At 37.5% G+C, this 25,214-nt stretch overlaps 1 protein-coding gene and 1 pseudogene across 3 annotated transcripts in view; one reads left to right on the top strand and one right to left on the bottom strand.

Annotated features, from left to right (window-relative positions):
* Positions 1–25,214, bottom strand: part of LOC103137420 (potassium voltage-gated channel subfamily H member 1-like) — a 63,421-nt gene that overhangs the window by 9,236 nt on the left and 28,971 nt on the right. For all 3 annotated transcript variants that reach the window (XM_016670976.1, XM_016670977.1, XM_007551153.2), the window contains 5 exons: positions 21,216–21,373; positions 17,013–17,284; positions 9,737–9,936; positions 4,325–4,577; positions 1,257–1,453 (listed from right to left, as the gene is read on the bottom strand). In XM_016670976.1, coding sequence (XP_016526462.1) covers positions 1,257–1,453; positions 4,325–4,577; positions 9,737–9,936; positions 17,013–17,284; positions 21,216–21,373 — 1,080 coding nt within the window. The remainder of the gene's footprint in view (positions 1–1,256; positions 1,454–4,324; positions 4,578–9,736; positions 9,937–17,012; positions 17,285–21,215; positions 21,374–25,214) is intronic.
* The window catches only part of LOC103137419 (40S ribosomal protein S24-like), a 74,354-nt pseudogene continuing 73,467 nt past the window's right edge, over positions 24,328–25,214 (top strand).

Genomic DNA, 25,214 nt, shown 5'->3' with positions numbered 1-25,214 from the left:
AGTTTTCCAGCAGTTCCTCACCATCTGGTGCCAAGATGAGTTTGACCCCTTGTCCAGTTTTATTTATCACAGTTTCAATTGTTTTAAAGTTTTTTAAATATAACTCTGTCTGTAGAGAAGCAAGTTCAGACCAGTAGATCACTGTCAATTTATTATCTCTCAATTTATTTTACAAGAATTTATATGGGCGTCACTAATTGATCTACTGGGGCTTTTATTTAAAACAGCTATTTATTATATGTCTTTCGCCAATTGAATAAATATACTCAAGTCAACAGTTGAATAACAAAAATAAAAAAGTAAATCCTAGTTTGATGTGTAGTAATATTTGGGAATATTGTGTTAAAATCACTGTTGTGATTAAAAAAACGGAGTTAATGACGATTCAGCTACAAGACAGTATTTACATCTCAAGGTTTTATTTTAAAAAGTTGCTTCTGGGCGGTCTCTGCATACATGGCATTAAAACAACTTAGTTGAAGCTGCTTAATGGCTTGACCACTTGCTTGGCTTGTAAAACTTTTGGCACTGGATAGATTACATGGACAGAGAGCCTCAATGTATGGAGCTTGCATAGTGAAATGGTACTTGTCATAGTCCAGACAGTTCTTCACAGTATGCATAAAGCATACCGTGATATTACAATATTACAACAAATTTGTGAGACTATGGAGCTGTACTTCTCTCTTCCCCTTTACTCTCTGGGAGATTTACATTTTAAATTATTTTCTTTGATCTTTCAAGCAAGAGGTCAGATCCCAGCAGGAATTGCATAATAAAACAAAGTCAAAAATTATTTATGCCCTTTAAAATGTTTAGAAGAAAAATATAATTTGGGGTTTTCAGCAATAAATCATATCCTTCCTTTATTAAATGAGAATCTTTTTGGGTAATTTGATAAGTTATTTCTGACAATGAGCTCCAAGTCTTTGAGGAAAGCCTCTGAGCCATCACCCTAATGTTTAGTTCCCTTCACAGATTCTCCACCAAATTCAAGTCAATACTCTGGCCACTCCAAAATGTTATCATTACTTCCAATTAGAAGAAAAAAATGTCAGAGGGATGAATAATTTTAGAATTGATCAAGTTTAGCTGGTGCACAAAGACGCAAAATGGTTGTTTGAAAAAGCTTTTTGTATAATTTTGCATTTTTAGAGTCCATACAGCTTGCTTTTGGAAATCAGCTGGACCTGAATAATCCAAATAAAGCAACGGATGAGTGTTTTGCTCGTGTTGACGTCTGCAGGGTCACTCACCCTCTTTCTCAGGTTGTAAGTGAGCAGCAGGTTCCTGGAGAAGTGGTTGGCGAACGCCGTGTAGAACTCCAGGACCTTCTGCAGGGCGTCACGCTTAATGACGTGCAGGTCGCAGTAGGTCAGCGCTCTGACGTTGGCGCAGGCCTGAGCCAGAGTCACCTCCTTCCAGAAAACGTCGCCAAATACATCTCCTTTACCTGCAGAGAGGGGACACATTTTAAACAGTGAAGTTACATTGAAACGTGGTTTAGCAAAGACAAAAGCATGTCTGATGGATATAAAAAAGGATGAATTACAGTATGAACATATTTAAGGAATGTTTTAGAAGTTGGATATGCAGTTTATCTTTCATGAGAACAAATTTAGGTTGAAGCGTCGCCCTCTGATTTCAGGTTTATGCTTTAAAAAATCCTATCCATTTGCTTTTTGTTGGTCTGTTTTAACTTGTGGTGTGTCTTGTTACATTTTGAAAGTGAATAACTCAAACGTTATCCTCTTTTTCCTAAAAAGTAATTTATTAACCTTACTGAATCTGCTGATTTTTTTTCTGGAGTTAACTGGTTTAAAAAGTTAAATTTCTCAAGTATATTTTCTGTCCTGGCTACAAGTTAAATACCAGAAATGTCAGCAAATGACGTATCCATTTAGGAGTTTCAGAGTAAATGAGGCTGAATGCGCAGCTTTATCACTGAATTACATTTCATCTATCATATTTTTGCTTATATACAGTCAGACTTGATTCCTATTTTATCTCAAGGTTACAACTTTACTGCATGTTGAAGGACGTCTAAACACATTTTTAGTCAACGCATGAAAGCGGCTCTTTAAAGACAGTTTATGAGCAGCTTACCTTTTTTTTTTCATAGATCAACACATCATTTCCAATAAATTGTACCTGCTGCACCAACATGACATTTACTGTAGACAACAATATGGCAAACGATTTGTTTGTTTTTTCAGATTCATATAATCTGTCTGTGTAAACATGCGCTGCTCAAATGGCTGCATTCACTCAAACACTTAACTCAATACATGACTGAGCCTTAATAAAACAGATTTCTCTTTTGTTTTAATTTATAAAAACATGACTTTTATAAAACGAAATCTTAAAAGAGCTAGAAAGTCTCAGGCTTCATAAGAACTTTTAAAATAAAGCAAGTTGTGGATTGCTCTGATAACAGGCCTTCAGCTGCTCAATAATGAGATCAAGTAAGTTATTTATTAATGCTGAAAATGACTATGAATTATAGATTAGTCTCTTTTATAAAGGTTGATTTAATAGAGAAGTTAAATGAATATGTGCTCACTCTGCTGCGAGTTGTGACTCATGCTCAGAACTATTATGAGTTAAAAGGCTCAACATGACCATATGGGGAGTGAAAAACAAGAGGCATCATTTCAGCATGATTCAACATTATGTTTTGACCAGGAAAAAGATATATTGGCTCCTCGTGACTAATCCTCTCTGATACCAGGAATATCCTCTGATATTTGTTTACAAATGTCAGCATGAAGAGCTACACCGCATATTGTTTTTGAGAATAACTCTGGTTGGTTAACGAGGAACATTTACCCATGTGAATGAAGGTCCACATTTTTAATCCTCTTCATTTGTTAATGTTGAGCAGCCACTGATTTAGACGCCTCAAGATCCTTATTTCACAGATAATATCAAACCAGCTACAAATTGGCAAAGCCGTCTAGGAAAATCAATACAAACTGGACCCAGCCATGCGTCCAGGACATGTCACTGTCAGGAGTGTGTGACACCGGTATCGATCCTAACCGTATAAGGAGTTCTTGATTGTGGCGTTCAGCTCAAAATGAGTGAAAAAATCCTACAGCAATGTCTCTGAAGAAGAAGTATTCCTCATCTCTGTCTTCAGAAACCCAATCTGTCGACAGTTTCCAAAGAAAACTTTGCAGTAATGGCATAACTATATTAAATTGTATGGAATTGAAGCCATTAGCATCTTTCTCTGCTCCTTTGCCTCTACACTTCATGCATTCATTGGGATAAATCTTTGTAAAAAAGTGCCTATGGATCCAGAATAAGTAATGAGACTGACTGTTGTTGAGACTGAAAATGTCAGATTGGTCACAAAGTGCAGCAGAGAGGATTGTGTATCAGACTGGAGCAAACAAATTCTAGTCCAAATCCTGAATCATCACTCAGCAGAAAGTGATCCTGGAGCAGCTCAGTTTTCGCTGCAGTCTGTGACAGTTTACAAAGTGATGGTGCACAAAAACAGAAAAGCAAGATTAGGAACGTTGCTACAAAAATGTTTTCTTGTAATCATGAAAAACTGTAGAAGACAATTGTTTTGCATCATTGCTGACAGGTTTTTTAAGCTAATGAGCTTCTAAGATAAATAATACAAACGCTATCTTCATCAAAGCCTTAGAAAGAAACAATTTAATGAGATTGAGTTAAATCAAAGCATATGCACCACTTTGTAAAATGATCTCTTTTTAGACGTCAAGAAAAAATAAATTATTTCACTTGGCATAATGTACTCCATTGCACATGTAAGCTAGTAAGTAGTTATGAAAGCATCACTAGATGTCCCTAATTTGTTTTAAGAAAACTTGGATTAAGCGAAACTTGGCTATAGTCCAATTTAAAGTAAAAAAAATATGTTGTATTAGCTAATTATGATTAGCAACACATGTTAATGAGTTTTTCTGGATTTTGCCCTTTCAAACACTAAATTTATGTTTACTAAAATAACTTGCGATTCACTTTAGTTGCAACCCATCAGAAAAGCAATCAATATATTCCTTTTTTAGGTATAGGAAGGTAGCCATGTTGGGTTTTGTGGTCATGGCTGGTCAGAAACCTCAGATTTTGTCAGTTTCAATTCAATTCATTGGCTTTAAATTAACCATTTTACCAAGTTACACAATTTGAAGTCGAAGATTTTAATTTTCATTTTAACTTGGCACATACGAGCTCCAAGTCCATTGAAAGTACCGTTTTGAGAGCAAACAATTAAAGTTGGTTATATAATTTTCATCAAACCCATTTTCTTTCTTTTTTCACAGTCAAGAGTTCTTTGAAGGCTCACCTAAAATAGCCACCACCTCATCATCCTGAATGACTTCCAAGGAACCAGACACCACAAAACACAGGCTGTCCACACTTTCGCCGGCGTGGTAGATCAAGTCACCAGGAGCGCAGTGGATCGTCTGAAACTCCATAGCCAGAGCCCTGAGGCACCCGTCGCTGGCCAGTCGGAAAGCTGGATGCTCTTTGAAAACTTTGCGGTTCAGGTGAACACAAATATCTGCTCTCATGTCCTTTGGACAAATCTGCAACACCTAGAACCGAGGAAAAGGGGAGAAAGGCAGTTGGAAGTTAAAGAGGATACACATCTCTGTCAATTACTCTTTCTTGTCATTCCAAATTCATTTGTACTTTGCCTCCAAGGAGGAATATCGCTTAAATGTTAAAGATTAAAAATAACTGAGTTAATCTTAATATTACATTAGTGTTGCAAATGGAAAATCAGTTGCCGTTATTGATGCTGCAGGGCAACAAGTGTTAATATCTGTAAACTCAAAACTAATTAAAGGCCACTGAAAAACAAAATCATTTTCAGATAATGCCAGTCAAATTGAATGGGACTGATTGCAAACATGGTGAAATACTTAGCAGAAATGTTGCTTTGTGCACAATCTCACAGGTTGGTCCAGAATACCGGGTCTTCTCTTAACTCCTCTTCTATACAATGATTTGTCCATTTATTTTTTTATTGCTGAAAAGCTCAATCTTAGTCTCATCTGTCCAAAGCGTTCAGCAAACTACAAGTTGACTGGTAGGATAAAAAGTGTTTTTATGGCATCGCTTTCTGCATGCAGAAAGAATCAAATGGTTATTATGGAGAACTATATTATGCAGGTGCATCTCTGCAAACTTCACTATTATTGGAAGATTAATTTATCTCAATATCTCAATTCACCAAGTGAAACACATTATATAGGTTAATTATACACGCAGTGATATTTCCAAGCCTTTTTTTGTTAATTGTGATTATCTTTTTCTTCAGCTAATTAAAATATGATACTCTATAACATCAGACTACTAAAAAGAAGCTTTTTAGCACTGAAATATGAGCTTGATACTTAATTTAATCTGACAAATGAACCTAATCAGAACACATAACCTAATTCATTAAGTGTGACTGTACTTTAAATCATTTTGGATACGCAATTTCTTCATAAAATGCTAATAAAACCAGTTTATTTCTCAATATTGATGCTTCTTTTACTTTGATTTATTATTTTCTTTCTATTTGCCTCACAAGGGATGCCAATAAATCTGACTGTTTGGATTCATTTCACAAAGTCAGCTACGGCTTGAGTCAGGATGACTTAAGCACTTATATTCCAGTTTCACAAAAGGGAAGCGTGAAGGTCGCAATCAGCTCAGCGTCTATTTGCCTGCATGCCGAGTGTCACAGAGTGGCATCATGTTGTTCACATACACCTCATCAACGGGATGCCAGGCTGTCGCACGGCCCTTCCTTTTAAACAAATCTCTTTGAAGATGAATGCCAAACAGAGAGAGATTATGTGCCATTTTTAGCGCCGTTAGCGCGGCCAGAGGAAAAAAAACACAAACTCAGAGGAAAAAAAAAAAAAAGACCACAGGGACACAAAAGGTTTTTAGTTTGTATTTGATTTCAAATCAATCATTAAGTTACACAGAAATATTGTTGGTAAAAATCTACGTGGTTAAAGTTTTGCTTCCAATTTCAAATGAAAAAGTCAAATGATTGGACTTAAGACAAGTGGATTTTGATTACATGCAATAAACACTTTCTGGCTTCAAATCAAATGAGTGGCTACAGTCCAAATGAGCTGTTTACAGCTTTAAATGCCTAATTTCCAAACACTCAGCTCATTTTACCATCATCTGCATTCAGCTGAAAAGCTAGATGTAAATGTGAGCCGTTAAAAAGAGAAGATATGCTCATTTGATTAAAACATTTTAGATGATGGTAAGGAAATAGCGAGTTTCTTGGAAAAAAAAATTGGTTTGCACATTTTCAGTGAGCAGAATGGTTTATAATTTATTTAATTCAAAATGTCAGTCATCAATTAAGTTAGATATAAACACACCCAAATTAACCAGCTAAAGCTCATTTTGCCTCATAAATAAACATTTAAAAAATACAGCAATATCAAACAGCAAATAAAGGCATAAAAACGTTATGCATTGTCCTTATGGAAAATGTTAATTATTTGTGTTTGAACAACACAAATAATTTCAAAAAGTAACATTAAAGTTTACAGTTGTGTGCAAGCTTTTTAATTCACATTTCTACAAACTGCATGGGCGGGATCAATATGAACAAAAATACTTCAATTAAATAGCTGGTAAGAGAAAAAAGTATTAAACATTTCCAATTTTCTGAAGGTGCATCTGACCTGAAATTCTCCCCAGATGTCTGCAACAACCCAGGCAGTCCACACACACACAAGGAAATTAAACTGCACCAATAAATGATGTGTAATTAAATGGAATGACATGGGGTGAAAAGTATTGAACACATGAAGAAACGGCGGTGCGAAAGGGAATGAATGGAAAGTCATGACACCAGTGGAAATCTATCAGCAATTAGAAAGCAACCCTGCCAATTAGTGCAAATTAATATCAGATGGGTCAGTCCCAGCGGATGGTCTATAAAAAGGTGCCTGATTACCAAGGTGTCACACAAGAAACATCTGATGAACGGCACAAATCTGTGAACTCTCTAAAGGTGTTTTTTTTTTCTTCTCTTTTTTACTAAAACTCCTGACGTCGTTGGTGTCAGAAGATTTTCAGAGCTACTGAAGATTGTAGTGAGCACCGTTGTGTCCATAATTTAGAGACAGACTGAACGTTATTATACAATAAACGACATAAAAAGTGTCACCTTTGTATGTACCCGACTGTGTCTCACTAAGATAACCAACTCATATTTCATTGAGCAACATAATCCTCCTTTAACTGGTGGTTTGCCAGTTCAAACTCTGCTTCATCCGTCTCAGTCGTTGTGTCCCTGGGCAGGAAACTTCACTTTCCTTACTTGCTGGTGGTGGTCAGGCCGTAATTGATGAGCAGCCGACAGGAATGGCCACTTCATCCACCGTTTTTCTCATCCAGACAAACCAATCAGTACGAAACCGGATAAAGCCGCCCCCAAGACCCAATGATCCTTTTCCATTACTCCCGAGTCCAGACTTTAGTAAATTAAACACCTTCTTTTCAATTAGTCTTACTCATGAAACTCCAAAGCCGTTTTGATGGAATACCTTCACCTTGTACATCTGGATACGCTCCTACTTTCACCAGTAAACAACATGAGCTCTGATAGAGAGCTCAACAAATGGTCAAGTGATTGCTTATTGGATCTTTTTCCTGTCCATATTTCTTCCTCAAACATGGTGGTTAACCCCTCTCCCACCAGGCCGAACAATTTCTTAATCAATGTTAGCGCTTTCTGCAGTCTCCTGATTAATTGCTGGATGGAAATCAATAAATTAACCCTTCCGTCTTTTTCATCATGGCTCATAAAAGAAATGGGAAGTTGCTCACTGTGCTGGTTGGGGCATTTCTTTTCTTTTGACAACTAAAATAAATTCCTGTGGTAAATATCCAGTGTGAAGCTCTTTTGGATTTGTAGAACCATGTTCATCTGGGAGCTTCTTTTGTCTCTTTTATCTGTCTGATAAGTATTATATTGAATGGTAATTGTGCTAATTTACTTGCCATAGATTGACATCTTAGCATCTGGCAACACAAAAGAGGCTGAAAGATCTTATGAAACAACAAATCATCCTGATATAATTAAATTTAGCAACAATGATGTTCAAACAGAGAAAACATGCAACACTGTAATGAATCTTTCCAGAAGTGGCAAGGCAGTCAACAAGTGATCAACGAACATGCCTAGAACACATTTGCCAAATAAAAGCATCTTGATAGGCCCAAAGATTTTCCAGAAAATATCATGTAGACTGACAGTTTATTTGCTTCCTCAGGACCAGGATGATTTGTTGCAACTCATAGAGCCCTCAATTCTGCTCTGTAACAAACAATCCTGAAGAATGTGTGACCATTATTGTCTTGATCCTAAACTCAACCACACGTTGGTCATACAGTAGGAGAATAATCTCAAGTACACACAAGTAAGTCTCTCTCTTAATGGGCCCTTGATATCTATATATAAAAATAACACTAAAACAAAGCATGCTACGCCTTTGACGACCAAAAAGCTTTAAAGTCAGAAATAACAACAATCCATTGCTGCAGACACGTGTTCAAGACTTGATGTCAAATTTATTAAATCCACATAAAAACTGAGGGGTGTATTAACAAGATTGCTAATGGTTTCTTCTTCTGGTTTAATCGAGAATATTAATTTAGAGCTCATCCCACATGGATTACTGCAATTTGGGAGAGGAACAAATTAAGGCAGACTGTGCAAGCTCCTGGCAAAAATCACTGGTTCCTCACGCTTGGAGAATGTTCATTAGACTCAACTCATCTGGCTAGGTTAAATGTGCCTCCGAATGCTTATTAAATTCTTGCAATTAACATCAAATGTAGTTTTTTGACTAAGTAAATGAAAAAAATGCAACAATAAAACATTTAAAAAGCTGTTTTAGATTCTAGTCTGTTTACCTTTCCTGTTCGCTGCTGTTAACTTTTCAGCTGAAAAGATGACATTGAACAAAACAACTTTTATTTCCCAATTACACTGTGGTGTATGGGATAAATTGGATCAAAGCCACACAGATGTCACGGATGCACAGACAAAAATTTAGTAATTATTCCTTATATTCATGTTTTAGCTTGCTAGTTAAAAAATATATAATGAAAATCCATAGGGACTTTGTTAGACTGCTGTGATTTCTTTTGGTGAGAAGCTGGAGGAGCAGAAACAGGAAAGCAGGAATTACCTCAAGAGAAAACTGACTATGTATTTTGGACACGACTCACATTCAGTAAATAAAAAGCAAGACTGAACGTTATTTTCTGGGTGAATATGCATCACTCTGAAGCTTAAAGAGTGTTCAAACCTACTTTGCCCAAAAGACACATTAACCCAAAGATATGACCTGCAAGCAGCCAGAAAGATTTCCATTTCACTGGATGTGCACAGATTGGATTCATGAAAGTATTTCGTGACAATCCTGCAAAGCTGATCTGTCAATAAGAAGACTAGAGTTCAACCGATGACAAATGATGAGATTCATTTGTTTTATCCACACTTCAAACTATTTAAATCATTATCAAACAAGGAGCTATATTAATTTCACACTATTTTCTCAGAATTAAGCACTTGCATGTGGCATTTTTATCAGAAAAAATCTCCCACATATTGCATCTTATTTGATTTCTGAAGAATAATACAGTCTCCAAAAGACATGATTCCACTATTTTAGCTTAAATATTTTAAACTAATGGACAAAGAAACAGAAGAAAGTACCTTTTCGGTGTCTATGCCCCGTGACATGGACCAGGTAGAGGCGATATAGTCCATAACTCTTTCACTCAAGCCTTTGGGGACCTGATAGAGTTTAAGGAAGTCCCGGACACTGTTGAGCATCTCATGGTAGCGATTAGTGTTGGCATACATCTGCTGGAAGATGGTTGTCACGTTACCAAAGATGGTGGCGTAAAGAAGGGCTGTAGAAACACAGAGAGTATTTACATGACAGTATTTACTGAAAAATATTGTTCTACTCTTTTATTTTAAGTTTGTTTTGGTAATATATGTTTTAATTAACATATAACAACTTTATGAATGATACAATTTATTGACAATTTTTATTTTAAACTGTGATACTTGCTGGTTTATTTATTTGTTAAAATAAATTCTTTACGTCTTTAACACGGTTAATTGTTGTCAAAACAAAAATCGAGTAAACGTATTGCTAAATATATAATAATCTTTATATAAAAAAGCTGAATTTATGAAAACATGTTTTTGTTATAACAATTGAAGGATGTGAAAGTCGGTTGTTTAAACTGTGACACACAGAAGTGAGAAAACCTGCAGCAGGGTTTCTGTTTTTATTGTTGGCTTTTATTTAATGAATTGTTCAGTTTATAAAAAAATCCCATTTTAAAGGTGAAAGAGGAAAGATAACTCCCTCTTAATGCCCAGAGACTCCAAAAAACTTTTCTTGTGTTTTTGAATCTCAAGCTTCAACACGACCTAGAAGAAAGTTACTCATACAAAGCCGAACATTCTCTGGGAGAAAAAATAAAACATAAAAAAACTTTTCCCGATCAATAAATACACTGCAGATGAAAGGGTTTTTATGCTTCTTCAAGATCGAGACCTTTTGCATTATGCTTCTTCAGGGGAAACTTTGGCAACAACAGCAGCATCAAACTGTCTTGGAGGGTTTCTTTATGTATCCTTAAGCAGAAACATTCGGTCTCGGATAGGCTGGATGAGGAGCATCAGCGCGTTACTATTTTTAGATTCCTCCAGTGATGCTCACTTTGACTTCAGACCTCTTCAGACTTTCTTTCCTCGTGACCCCACTTGGGTTTTATTTTAGCTATACTTCAAGTTATTGACTTGTCAAAAGCCAAACTTCCCCTCAGTGTGTGAGACTTTCAGTCAAAATTAGCCATCCACATTTGACTCCGTGCTGACATGTTTAGCTGCTCACATCATTTATAAAACATGTAAAGCAGCCCCCTGAGGAAGAGTTTGATATCTTCACTTGTAAAGCCCATTCACATTCAGTGCAACATATTGGCTTTCAAGCCTGAAGCTTCAAACAAACCTCAGATCATCTTTATTTTAAAATTTCCTTGCTTAACCAAATAAAAAGAATTAGCTTCTCATTTTTTACATATATTTCTTGTTTACTTCAAGGCTGAAGATGAAAAGTTTTAATAAAGCCAGAGCTATGAAGAGATTAAAATCCTGATCAGAGTCTCTTGTAATCTGTTCCATTAAACCTGAAGATTTTCTGTTTCTTGGTCTGTGAATAATTCAAGATCCTTTTGGCAAATTCCTATTAATGAGGAATGGCCTCAGTCTGGCCACTCGTCCATGAAGGTTTCATTGTTCTGCGCTGATGGCTACAGCTCTAAAAGACTCTGCCATTTTCAGTGCCTTGCAAAAAGTATTCACGCCTCTTGAGCCTTTTCACATTTTGAATCACAAACTTCAAAGTATTTTATTTGGATTTTATGTGACAGATGCAAGACAGTGCATTATTATGTGAAGTGGAAATAAAACGATGCACGGTTTTCAAAATTCTTTGTTAGTAAAAATCTGGAAAGTGCAGCTTGCATTTTGAAGAACCACCTCACTCTCCGATTACACCTGGAAGTGTTTTATGGTAACATCTGCACAAGCTTTGCATATATAGACACCACTTTTTAGCCCATTGTATATAAAACAGCTTAGGCTCAGTCAGATTGGATGGAAAACGACTGTAATCATCAGTTTTTATACTACTGATTCTATATAAGATTTACATCTACCTGTAAGCTTAGAGGATATTACTGTGCTGAAATGTGTGGGTCCTTTCACACCAGCCCCGTTTAGTTTGTTTTAATTGAACTCTAGTTTGCTTGAGTAGAAAGACTGATTTGTTGGAGGAAGTGTGAATGTTCAATCCGATCAAAAAAGCAAACTCTGGTCCTCCTAAGAACAGAGGATCATGATTTTGACGAGGTAGGAAGGCATATGTGAATGCTAAGCGGACTGGAGACAATTCCAAAAACAGGAAGCAAACCCAGGGCATCCTGGGTAAATAACCAAAACAAACTGTGTGTGTAGCACTAGTGGGGAAAAATGGCTCGTGGCCTTTTACCAAAAACAAAAGAGGAATCCTACAATCTGACGTCACTTCATTTTTGTTTACATTTTGCAAAGGAGGAAGTTGCTCTCTCATCTTCTTTGGAGGTTTCCATGTTAATTCCTCCAGTGGTTCTTGGTACAGCATGCACCTCCTGCTTCTCCAGTTCATGTTCTCCTGACAGAACGCATCAGCTTAGACTGTCAGGCATTGCTTAGTAGGTTTGCAGATCCATATGATGGACTGACCAAAGTTCTGAGATGTGCAAACGTTACATTATTGTTTAATCTAACTTTCTCTCTGACTTGTCTGCTGTGCTCCTTGTTCTTCTTTATGCTGTTTTTTTACAAATATTCTCCAACAAAAGTTTGAGGTCTTCACAGAGCAGTTTGTTTTTTCCTAAGGAGGAAGAGACTTGCTCCACCTCACATTTTGCACTATTCTGTGTTCATCTAACACATAAAATCCTATTAAAATCCAGCGAAGTTTGTATTTGTAGCATGTCAAAATGTGAAAAAGTTTATAGGGGCATGAACACCTCATATTTATGTGCCTTATCAGGACCAAATATGCCTCCAGACTGAATATTATTTTATGCTGTGAACGCTTAAATTAATCCGTTGGGAAATTACAGAGCATTAATCATAACTGGGCCCAAATATAATCAAAGACCTTTTGCCAAAGGGGAAAACCTACTGTTTCAGCTTCAGTTCCAGATGCTGTAAGCTGCTTCCAGGACGTTGCGTCCCACATCACAAGTCGACGCAAGAATCAAACTCGTTTCTTCCATCATCAAGGAAGGCGAAAGGAAAGAGTCAAGCAGCGGATCAGAGGTGGCAACAGCTGGCGCGTGTGGATCAAAGCTATCAGATGTCTGCTCTGTGTGAGCAGTGCTCTCTTGGCAATGCAGCCCTAATTAGCCCTGCTTGAAGGGACGGAGAGGGAAACATGCCAGCCAAACATTTCAATTATCATACGATGACGATGACAGTAGCCTACGCACGCACCAATGCACCTTTGTTTATTTCGCTCTCAATCAAAGAGGTGAAAAAAGCCGCACGGGGGAATAATGCTAATTAAAAACAGCTCATGACTCCTTTAATGGGGGGAACCATCACAATCTCTCAGCTGAAGAGACATGTTATCACAGGTTTTCAGACCTAAAACAGTTCTTTGCAGCTTTAACTCCATTTAGCGAGACTTCGGGGACGACTGCACGTCTTTTGGAGAGCAGGCAGGAAATGTTGTTACAAAAGAAACTTGATCTCTCGCTGCACACGGAGGAGCTTCATCTAGCTGGCAACATCCTCCTGTACTTCCTGCCGCACACAACTTCCCTGAATGCCATCAAACAGCTGGCTCATTTGAAGGTAGTTAAAGCATAGTTGATAGAAACTCCAGCCCCAGGGGCCACCAGTTGCTATGGAAACAGGACAAATGTACAGTACAACTCCCCCCTGCCCCCCTCAACCCCCACTTACTGTTTCCCATGCCACCCTAAAATCCCTCCCCACGCTGTGATCCTCTGCTGCCAGCGCCGATCCGATGCCGCTGGTAAAAATAGCAAGAATCAGCGCATCCATATTTCATGGAGAACAGCCACGGAGTAGACTAGATTGCATCTACAACAGAATCCTCCCGAGGCGGTCTGGTTTTGAGAGATTTAAGGTGATTTGTCTCTCACAATGAAAATTTGAGACAAAGATGGGTCTGAAAATGAGGGGTTTTTTTTACCGGGTTATTTCCCCTAAGGAGAGCGTTCATAAACCCTAACAGGCAAATCGGAGTGAAAGTAGAAGGAGGGGAACGGAGGGTGAAGGGACGGGGCGTGTGTGTGTGTGTGCAGTGTTGAGACTGTAGCTGACAAAAGTACAGCGGAGGTGAGGGGTGATTGCAGTGGGATCGGAGGGAGCGCAGTGCTAAATTGATCTGGCGGCGTCAGTTATTGCTGCGAGGTAGCTCTCTGTGTGCAGTAATGGCACCGTGCTGTACGCGGTTTTATGAGCTCCAAAAGGAGAGATCCTCGTTAATAACGGTGGAAAGAAAGAAGATTTCCAGCCCCTGTTAGCAGATATTAACTTCCAGTCCAGTAATTGCAGCATAAAAAGAACTCTGAACAACACTGGGTGAGGAAAAAAAGCAAATGTACTTATTCACACCCTTTGAACTTTTTCAATTTGCTGTAGTCGTTTCAACTAGATGTGTCCCAATAAAACTTTTAATTTCCGATGCGATACAGATATTGCAGCTTTGACAATTAGTCAATACTGATATTGGCCCAATACATTATAAGCACAAATTTTATTACTTACTTTGTAGAGTGGATTGTTAGAAAAGACTTGATCAAGTCACATAGAAATGCTGGGGCTGACACGGTTCGATACTTGTATTTTGGCCGATCCGATTTCTGATCTTAATATCGGATCGGGACACACCTAGTTTTCAGCATTTCCACAAATCCTACGATAAATTCTCTATTGAATTAGAGTGACCAGGCCATTCTAACCCTTTCAATTATAGCTAAAGACATACGTTTAGGGCTGCTGGATGGTGAATCTTCACCCAGTATTAAATGTTTTTCAGTCTCCAACAAGTACCCACATCCCTGCTGAAGAAAATAATCTCTACAGCCTGGTGCTGCCACCACCATGTTTTAATATGTAGATAATGTTTACACACCAACACAAGTTTCCTTGGATTTCCTCCTTCAATAAAAAGCTTTTCTGTTTTATTCACACCTTAAAAACACCTAAAAAGTACATTTAAGAATTCATCAAAGCTCTCTCTGTATCATGTTAAATATTTGCTACACGCTAACAGAACATTAGCCCATATCGAGCTGCTCTGTTCGACTTCATGTCTACAAGAAGTTATGTAACTGCATATGATGTGATGAGGTTTCAAACCTGCTCAATTGTTTTATTAGTATTGACAGTGGAGTGAATGGAAGTCTTGTTTGGTCAGATATACCTCCGCTCAAAGCGTATGGATGAAGAGCAACCCGACAACAAGATTAGTGCTATCCATCAGACTACTGCAGTGAGTGTATATTGATGTGCAGAAAAATTCCTACGCCTTGAGCTTCTCTGAATTGTTGTCACTTTAAAACTTCAAACCTTATTGAACAGGAATATAAAGTGATACATGTACCTAGTTTAAAAACGTTTTAAAGCCAAGTCATTTATTTATATTCATCATTTGTTCTCCTCAAACAAATATTTTAGTCTTTTGTTTTTGTCCATTATTCTTTCCAGAAGAGCTCATGCTCTGTCAGATTGGATGGAAAGCATCTGTGAACTTCAGTTTTCAAATCTGGTCACATATTCTCTTTTGAATTCAGGTCCGGGTTTTGACTGGACCATTATAACACCTGAAAATGCTTTGATTTAAATTATTCCACTGTGTGTTATTGTCTGTGTGTTTAGGGCCACTGTACTCCTGAGAGGTTGACCTCTGGCCAGGTTTTCTCCCAAGATTGCCACTGCCATATTTCACTCAGTCAGGATGTTGTAACCTTTATGCAACATTTCACACTTATTCCAAAACGTGTGTTTGGTTTGGGGTATCAAAGTTAAGGGGGGAGTGGATACAAATGAATGCCACACTTTTCAGAAAATCGAATTTGCTGTTTTTCCTTTTTTCATAATTATGAGCTGCTTTGTGTTGCTCTAATTACCCCATAAAGAACCCTGAAGTTTGTGGTTGCAGTGTGACAAAAGTTTAATGGGTGTAAATACTTTTACAAGGCACTGTAAACTAATGAATTTGCTCTAAAGTTTGCTATGTTAGCGTCTTACCATTTCGGGCCTACCATTTTCAGGAAGGATAACAGAAAGCATGTGCTAGAAAATCTAAATATTTTAACACGTTATCACACAGCAGACTGAGATAATGAGTGAAATGTCACTTTACTTTATGTCATTGTATTAAATCAGACTGAATGGAGCTGACAGCAGCGCTGATGAGATTGAAAAGGAAACTAAGGGGTGGAATTCATTAGAGTTTTCTCTGTATGATGTTAAATTTGTGCTTCCGTTGACATAAAAGCCGGGATTCAGTTATATATCTTCAAGAAGCTGTTACATAACTTCAGCTGCAATAGTTATCAGACTTCAAGTCGTTCATTTTATCAATAGCAGAGACAATCGAACGTTTGTTGGGGGAAGGGCATCCTCGTTTAAAGCTCAGGAAGAACAGGAGTCCAACAATATGACGGAGGTTTCTGCGGGTTTCACCAACTCAAATTTAAGACTATTTAAGACCTTTAAGACCACTATGAATGAAATTTAAGACCTGTATCATCACAGATATGCACAACAGAAAACTGTATATTTTACGTAGTAGTAGTGCTAAGCTCTTTTGCACATAACATTGTACGGGTTGGCAACAAAACTGAGCCAGTGGCGACGATGAATGTCGTCCATCCAACTGGCGATAAATTAACACTAACCCACGATTGATGGAAAAAAGCTAGCTGGCTATAAAATTGTATTAGCAGCTAGTTAGCAGTAGCATCAACCACTTCAAGTCACAGAGCACAATGAACATGTCTGCGCGCAACTCAAACTTCTGCCTGACACAATAGCACAGCGACAAAAATAAACTGCATAGAATAAATCAGATTAAATCCTAAGACCTGAAATTTAAAACATTTAAAGCCTTAATTTTAGATACATAAAATTAAAACTTAAGACTTTTTAAGGATGTTTAGATATAGGTTGGTTATTCTGAGATTTTAATGATAGGTAGTTGTCACCGTAAATTGTAAGATGTTCAAACTGAACAGCATAATGGACCGCACTGTTACTCATCTGTTAGCATTCTGTTTTCTAAACTTTGATGGCTCCATTCATAATTTACTTCATCACACGTCAACATTGTGGCTTTTAAAAGCATAACACATTTGCCTCGCTAGAAAGGACGCATTCCACTCACATCCGATCATCATCATGGCCACAGCGAAGATTTTCTCCCCGTCCGTCGTCGGAGCGATGTTGCCGAAGCCGATGCTGGTCAGGCTGGTCATGGTGAAGTACAGGGAGGTGATGTAAACCGAGTCTTTGTTGGGCCCGCCCTCCCACTTCCCCGAACCGGTGGTGTTGAAGCGGTAGGGCCTGCCCATCGTCTCAGCCAGGATGTAGAGCCAGCTGTCCATGCGGACAACGTTGGTTTCTTCATCAATCACCTCGTAGTCTCCAATGCTATACCTGAGGGTAAATAATGATACAGTTTTTTAATTATAGTGTTTCATAATGTTTTTATGTTATAAGGCACAGCGGTGAAGAGCTCTAGTGGATAGAGGTTACGGGATCTACTTAGGTTCAAGTAAAAATATCAATAAAAGCCGAAGAGAAAGTAAATATTATTCTTAAAGAAAAAAGTTATTTCCAACAGTGCATCTTACAACTCAAGTAAACACACTAAAAATTTCCAGATCATCTTGAGACTTTAAAGAATCAAATTTAAATTACTATGAAAATAAAAATCCCAATGACCCAGTTTTGTGTAGTCGGAATGAAGAGAGGGTAAAAATGCAACCGCCCCAGAAGGCCAAGGAAATAATGAAACCTTTATTTAAACAAAAACTAAGCTGACGTCCACACAGGACTCTTATGTAAATGTGCTAAAGGTTAGATGTCCTCACTGAAACACTTGTTTGTGAAGCTCCCAAAGCAACGCCTTCTGGAAAGGTCAAAGTGCCTCTTCTGCATCTTTATGTGCATATATGCAACTTTTTACTTAAAACATATCTAACAGCCACACTTTTAATCTAGATTTGGAATCTGTGACCCAATCACAACGAAGAAGCACAGACAAAGTGTAAAGCTAAAACAAATTAAACATCTGAGATTATTTTCTGTCTCTAAAGTCAAGTTAAACATGTGACAATGACAAAAGAAAAATTTAAAACAAAACCAAGACAAGGACATGATATAACATGATAAAGCTAAGATAAAGCGGTTTGGTAAGAATTAAGTGCTTTATGATACTGCTCTACAATTTGTAATGGATAAATGGCTTGTAAATATTTTACTTTAGATGCTTCTAATAAATTTAGCATCGACTTCTAGATTTTTCCTTTTTTTTAAAAAACCTTTATTTTATTTTACCAGGATAAAAGCTATTAAGACAAAAAAAAAGAAACAACCTTTGGAGTCTTCACCTCCAAAGAGGAATGAGCAGTAATGCAACTCCATCTCAACTCTGAGTGTCAAGTTCAAGTCAAGTCTCAAGTTTCTTATAACTAAAAACTACATTTTATCATCATATACATGCCCTTCGTCCTGTACTGTCTGTCATTGGGCGTAACATTAAAGAGTTCTCTTTAAACATTTCTTCCAACAGTTTTATCTCATCTCAAGTCTTAGAGCTCAAGTTTACATACATTTTGAAGTTTTCATTGGTGTAATAATGCATCTCTTCAAACTAAAAACTCTAATCTGCTTACAGCAGGTTAGCTTACCAACATCAGTTACCATGGTAAACTTATTTAAGAAGTGAACCAGCTTTGTGGAGCATGAGAATCCTGAACTAAACCACTAATCCTGCTTTGTAGTACAGATCCCTGGACGAGGGTAATTTAACACACTGCACACATGTGCCAGTCACCATCCTGCATTATTATAATTCACCTCTTGATGTCCTTCATATCCTGTCAGATCATTGGGAATCTTTTATTTGCTATTCTGTTAGGCCATTATTTTACAACATGGATGACATTTTTATTTAATTTTACTCAACATTTTGAGTAACTATGTAGATGTCACCAGTCTGGATAATCGTTTTTGAAATAAACAAGATGATAAAAATGTTGTCCTGAGATGCAAAGTTGAGCATGCGAACATGTTTGTATTAAAGTACACAATCATATAAATGCGCAGTATGTAACTTTCACATAAAAAAAAAAATCATATGTATTTGCTAAAACTGTCATGTCGTGACAGTATGAGACAGATAATCTGTGAAAAGATCAATCTCTAGATGCAGTGTAACAGAGGGCCGGGGGGAAGGAGAGCCATAAGGAGTGGTGATTGACAGCGCTAAGATCCGCCTACTGGCTCTGATTGGTTGTTTCAAGTTAGCATGAGACTAGGCAGAGGCGCTTCATTTTTTTCTACATATTATTTGTCTCATACCATACGGTCACGGCACAGTCACAGTTTCAACGAATACGTAAAAACGTATTTTTTTACAAAAGTTACACGCTTTTATGCAATTAATAAATGTAATTAGATGGCCATTCCACTGCAGGTTTGACTTCAATTCACTAAGCCTGGAAAACATTTCAAAATGTTTGATTTTTATAAAAACACTTTTAGCTTACAAAGACTCTGGTTTGTTCTTTACTCCTTTGTTTTTGCTTTTGTGCGCATACTAAAGAAAAGAAAAATGTGAATCCACACTGAAAAACATTTCACAAAACCCTTGTCATCCCCTGACTATCTGTAGGACTTGATTAGTCTTATCACAAAGTCTGAATTGTTTGAACTCAACAAAACTGTCTATTATACATTGTAGTTTGACAAAATGAAGCTACTTGTTTATCATGTAAAATGATTAGGAAGAAAAAAGCTTTTTGAAAGGAAGACGAATAGTGTGGAGAAAAAAAGAGTAATAACTTTGATACACAATTGAGAAAAAAAATGATAGAAAACCATTCCGATCACAAACTAATTGACATGATTAATAAATAACCATAAAAGAAAACTCCCTAAAAATAGAAATACACAAGAACACAATTAACACTGCACAGATTGACTACACAGAGATGAAAACCAAAAAAGACTTTAAGTTAGGATAAAAAGTACAAATAGTAAAAATACAATAAATGCCATAGAAAAAGAGATGAAGAAAAATTTGTGCCAAAAGAATAAAAAAATATTAAAACAAAAATCCCAAGCAAACGACAGCCGTTGCAGTTTGAGACATTTTATTTTTGTAACTCGTAAGGGTTTATGTGGTTTTTATGAGAGAATTTTAGTGAGTAATTCACTGTAAGTGCTGACAGAATCCAGGGTGCACTGAAAAAACAATTCATCATCAGCAGCACCTGTCTGAGTTAGCTATTTGCATATGAAAATACCAGGCTTCCTGTATAAAAGGCCCTCTTTTTTTACTCTCCAGAATATAAATGAACAGAACTGGATGAGACAATGTTTACACGTTTCCTTTTTGCCCGATTTCCTTTATTCAACGCTTTAGAAAATATTTTTGGGCTTTTTATGCAACAATAAAACAAAAATCTCCAGTGTTCTTATTTGGGAGCAAGAATATGCTTTTGTTTTTCCAGCCCCAGAGTAAAACTAACACTTCAGCCACCTCCATTGTTTTCTGCGTAAGAGAAAATGACAGGCAGCGAGCAGGAAGCCAGCTCCTGCAGAGGCTGCTGTCATCCCGGTTGACGACGGTTAAACTTTTCTCGAGTCGCCGACGCGACTCCGCGTGTGACCATGGCAACCACTGAAACCACAGAGGAGCTATTTTTACTGGTATCGCTGTCTGGTTTTGGAGCACCATCAGGTACATTTATTCAGGTCTGATTATGCTGTCTGGACCGACAGTTGATGCAAACCGCGCCGCTCGGAGCCTCCGAGTGAAATTGACAGTGAGTGAACATTTGTAACAAGTGTGTAATCGAAAGAAGAAGAAAAAAAAAGCACAAATAAAAGACATCTGCAGAAAAGATTAATACATTATTCACAACAGCTTTTCTGTGTGGGAGGAGCAATAAATAGACAAAGTAATAAATCTGTGTATCAGTATGTTTGTAGATCTTCTCATTAGCACAATAAATCAAATACAACACATGATGGCAACTTAATGCAGCCATTACACTCTATAGCGCCCCTGCTGCGTCGATGATCTGATTAGATTTTGGAGACCCATCTCCATAAATCTGCATATTAATGAGTAAAATAATAACTCTCCTCAAAGTGTAATAACTCTTTAGCCTTTGAGATTCTGGTTTGATGAGTGAAAGCAAGCATGTTTACAAAAAATATATAATTAATGTGCAGATAAGCTTCACCACTGACCTCTTTTATATAAAATGGCTCTGCAATCAATGCGCTGCAATATTGCGGAGCGAAAAAGCGTTATGTAATGTTTTGTTGATCTGGGACAAACATGCAGACATACCAGATGCAGGCCAACCAGTGTGCCGCCAGTCCAAAAACACAGACCAGCAGCACCAGGACGGCCGCCCCGTATTCGATGTAGTGGTCCAGTTTGCGGGCGACCCGGCCCAAACGGAGGAGCCGGACAACCTTAAGAGAGCTGAACAGACTGCTGATTCCCTGGAAGAAAAGCCAAACAGGAAACATGTCAGATAAGAGCAATGGGAGATTCTCAGTAGAGTTTGTTTTTTTTCCAAATATGCAAAAGTTGTTGTTTTTTTCTTTTATTCATCTTTGTGCTCAAAAGTGTCAATAAAAAATATCTGTTTTTGTCAGGAAAATAAATGTCTCAATTATTATACATTTTGACTCAATTCTTTACTTTTTACATTGCTTTGTAACATTCTTTTTAGTTTCATTACTATAGCATAAACTTAAAAAATTCTACATTTTAAAAGCTGGATAAGGACTAAAGATTTTTCTTTTTTTGTTGTTTTTCACTTTCACTCTTGCTCATTTGCAGCAACCTATGTATTTTGACTTGGATTTGATTATGCTGCTGGTCAAAAACATTTCTCTATATTTTGAATACAAGGCAAAATGCGATCTGTAGTTTCTTCTCTTGCTTTCCTTTTTAACAGGATGACAGACCACTGGCGCATGTCAAAATAAAATTAAGCGGCCTACGTTATCCGATTCACAGATTTTTTTAACATCTGAATATTGAAGTAAAACCTACAGCAAATATGAACATAAAATATAATTTGAAAGCTTTTCAGAGTAGCCACTATATAAAAGCAAAACACACCCTAAATGTTTTATTAGCAGCAACAAGCGCATAATAAATAAAAAAAAAAACAAAAAAAAAAATAATCATTAAGATTTGATTGCAAAAGCTTTCTCCTACAACGCGATAAAACTTTACAACTCTAAGCAGCTCTAACCAAAGGCTAAATGTCTACTCAGCTTAGCTGCAACCTGAAACGCCCGCTCACTGATTCAAAGCGACAACTGCAATCCCATCAGTCTGCTCTGCAGTGCTGTTGGTATTCTTTATGTGTGTGTCTGTGCACTATCTGGGTATTGATTTAGCTAAAGTGCTGTGGTCTGCAATGCGAGTACAACTGCTGTGTTGGCTGTCACTTGATCTGTCAGAGATGCCCATCAGACACCTAAACTTCAGCTTGTATGAAATCACTTTTCAGCCTTTAGATCAGACACTTGTAATGGCCACTACTAAACACTGACTTTTTTATCCGAAAGCCTCTTTGTAACTCGTTTGGTGGTACGTTTGGGGTCACCGTGGTTTTGGACCAAAACTTGTTATGCCTTAGCAATGACTTTCTAGTCGAGGTTTTGAGAGGTTTCTTCAATAATTTTGGAATAATGTTATGTCCTAATGGTGCAATCTACTTTGTGAAGTGCAGCAGTCTCTCCTATAGCAAAAGAAAAAGTTACACAACACAATGCTGCTACAGCTATTCTTCACTGTTGATGGACGTTTCCCAAGTTTGCAAGTTTCCTCATTGTTCCTCCAAACGCAATGATGGCCTTTATGGGCAAACACTTTAATTTTAGTTTCATAGACCAGAGGACATGTCCCCAAAAGTTATGGTCTTTGTCTCCAAGTTCACTTACAAGATGCAATCTTGCTTTTTATGTTCCTATTGTAATAATAGCTTCTTTCTCCCTGAGTGGCCTTTTAGCCTAATACATGGATTGGTTTTAGTGTGGATAATTGCTCTCTCTCTTACCAGCTTCAATAAGCATCTTAAAAAGGCCTTTTGCTTGTTTCCTGAACGGTATGGTAGTTAGACATTCCCACACTGAGGCTATTCTTGCATATAATTCTGTGAACAGATAAAAGCAGAATTTTTAAACTTGAAGAAGTCCACAACTCTGTTTTAGAAAACTTGCCTGAATTGTTTGTTTTTTTTACATATATTCCCTTGGTATCAGTGTATTTGAGCCGTTGCATTGAAGTACATCCAAAGTTGTGCCTCCATTTAACTCAGCTGTTGTCAATGAACCTATTAAGAGTGTTCCCTGTTTGTTTAAATGGACAGTAAGCTAAGTGTTTGTAAATTCAGAATTTTAAGATGACACTAAAATTGTTCAAAAATGCTTCTCATTATTTATTCTGGCTTTTAGCAAATACAAATTATTTCGATGACCTAAAGCAGGATAACATTTGTCTGATTTTAAGAACATACATGAGGGTGATTGATAGCGCCAAGCCCCTCCTCCTGGCTCTGACTGGTTTCTGACAGAGCAGTGCATTTCTGCAGATGGCAGTAGGACCACATGGAAGAGGAGCTTTATTTTCTCATAGATTATCTGTCTCATACTATACTGTCAGGATATAACAGCTTTAACAAATATGTTTAAAAAAATTATTTATAAAAGTTATATACTGCAGCTTAAGTGTCAGACAGTAACAAAAGAATGGCATGTGTCTATATAAACAGTGTATGGCAATCTGTTTTTTACAGATAGATCCAGATGCCTGCTTTTGATCCCCTCCTCATATTTTAATTAAAAAGAGCATGTTTACTCGAAGTTGATCAATCTTATGCAATGAGAATAAAAGTTACGCATTTGACACCTCTATCAACGTTTTACATAATACATCCCCTTTGTGTCAAATGTGAGGGCTAAATTATTAACTTCTCACTTTGTGGTGAAAAAATAGATTATTCATAGCACTCGGAAAAACCAGACGGAGCATTACAGCAGCTATGCACCACAAAGACCTTGGGGCCAATCCAATAAAGGAAAGAAGTTTCCACAAGTTTTTCATAATTTATTCACATCCTGTTCAGAACAATCTAATTAGTTGCTCCTCTGCAGCATCACCCGTTTGTAGGCGTTTTGTTTTTTTCTTTCTGAAACTTTGTCACTTTGTCATCTTCCAGGTCATCTTCTTTTGCTTGACTTGGAGGATGACAGCTCCGGCTAGCATAGGGCTAATTTATTTATTAAACCCAAATGCAGAGTTGGTACCGTTGGGACATAAGTTGCGCAGTTTCAAACGAACGCCGACCCAGTTTTTTGGGCTAACAAAGACAATAGAAAGAGCCTCATCATACGTCACAGCCTTTTTAAGACACACAATGACCCCCATGAGACATCTCTTTTACGTCCCTGAGCGAGGCCGGCGTCAAAATGAACGAAACAGTAACAGTCAGGACCCCCGAGTTTATGACAAACCGACTGATTCAGAGGAAAGCAGATGGTTGTTGATGCCCTCCATCCTGGCAAGGCCACAGTCCCAAAGACTGAAATCAGGGAGAAGCTTGCCAAGATGTACAAGACCACCCCTATGTTGTATTTGTCTTTGGCTTCAGGCTTTGCTATGGTCTACGACTCTTTAGACTATGCCAAGGAGAACGAGCCCAAACACAAACTTGCCAGACATGGTCTGCATGAGAATAAGAAGACCTCAAGGAAACAGCGCAAGGAACGCAAGAACAGAATGAAGAAAGTGCAGGGCATCAAGAAGGCCAGTGTTGAAGCTGCTGGCAAAAAGTGAGCCCAGAGGGCCAGTGGGTGTCTTCTTCATGCTCAAGATGGTCTTGTATATTCTCATCAAATAAAGTTTGGGGAAAAAAGAGGAAAAAAAAGACCCCACGAGACTTCCTTGAGCCTCTTTCGTAGGCTGAATTAAAAAAAAATAAGATGGTGAAATGTTGCTGTGTAATAATGTTAAAGTGAATGGGTTGTGGAATTGACTTTAGTTCACAGCAGAAAACGTGTTTCGTTACTTGGAATAGCATTAACATTATAGCTGCTAAGCAAGCTAGCATAGGGCTAATGCTAGCTGTGGGCAATTATTAAGCTTTTACCAAACACTTTAACTTAAAGTCACTATAGACAGACAACGTTTTATTCTTTATATTTATTTAAACTAACAAGTTTTTAAAGTGGGTGTATTATGGAAAACAAATACAACTTTTTTTGAGCCTTAAATGTTATTCCCTCATAAAAAATAAAAATAAACATACCTAGAGGGTTGCTTTGA

Source organism: Poecilia formosa, unplaced genomic scaffold (assembly GCF_000485575.1).
Source record: "Poecilia formosa unplaced genomic scaffold, Poecilia_formosa-5.1.2 Scaffold40, whole genome shotgun sequence".
NCBI classification, from domain to species: Eukaryota; Metazoa; Chordata; class Actinopteri; order Cyprinodontiformes; family Poeciliidae; genus Poecilia; species Poecilia formosa.
This window is presented reverse-complemented; position numbering and strand designations above follow the sequence as displayed.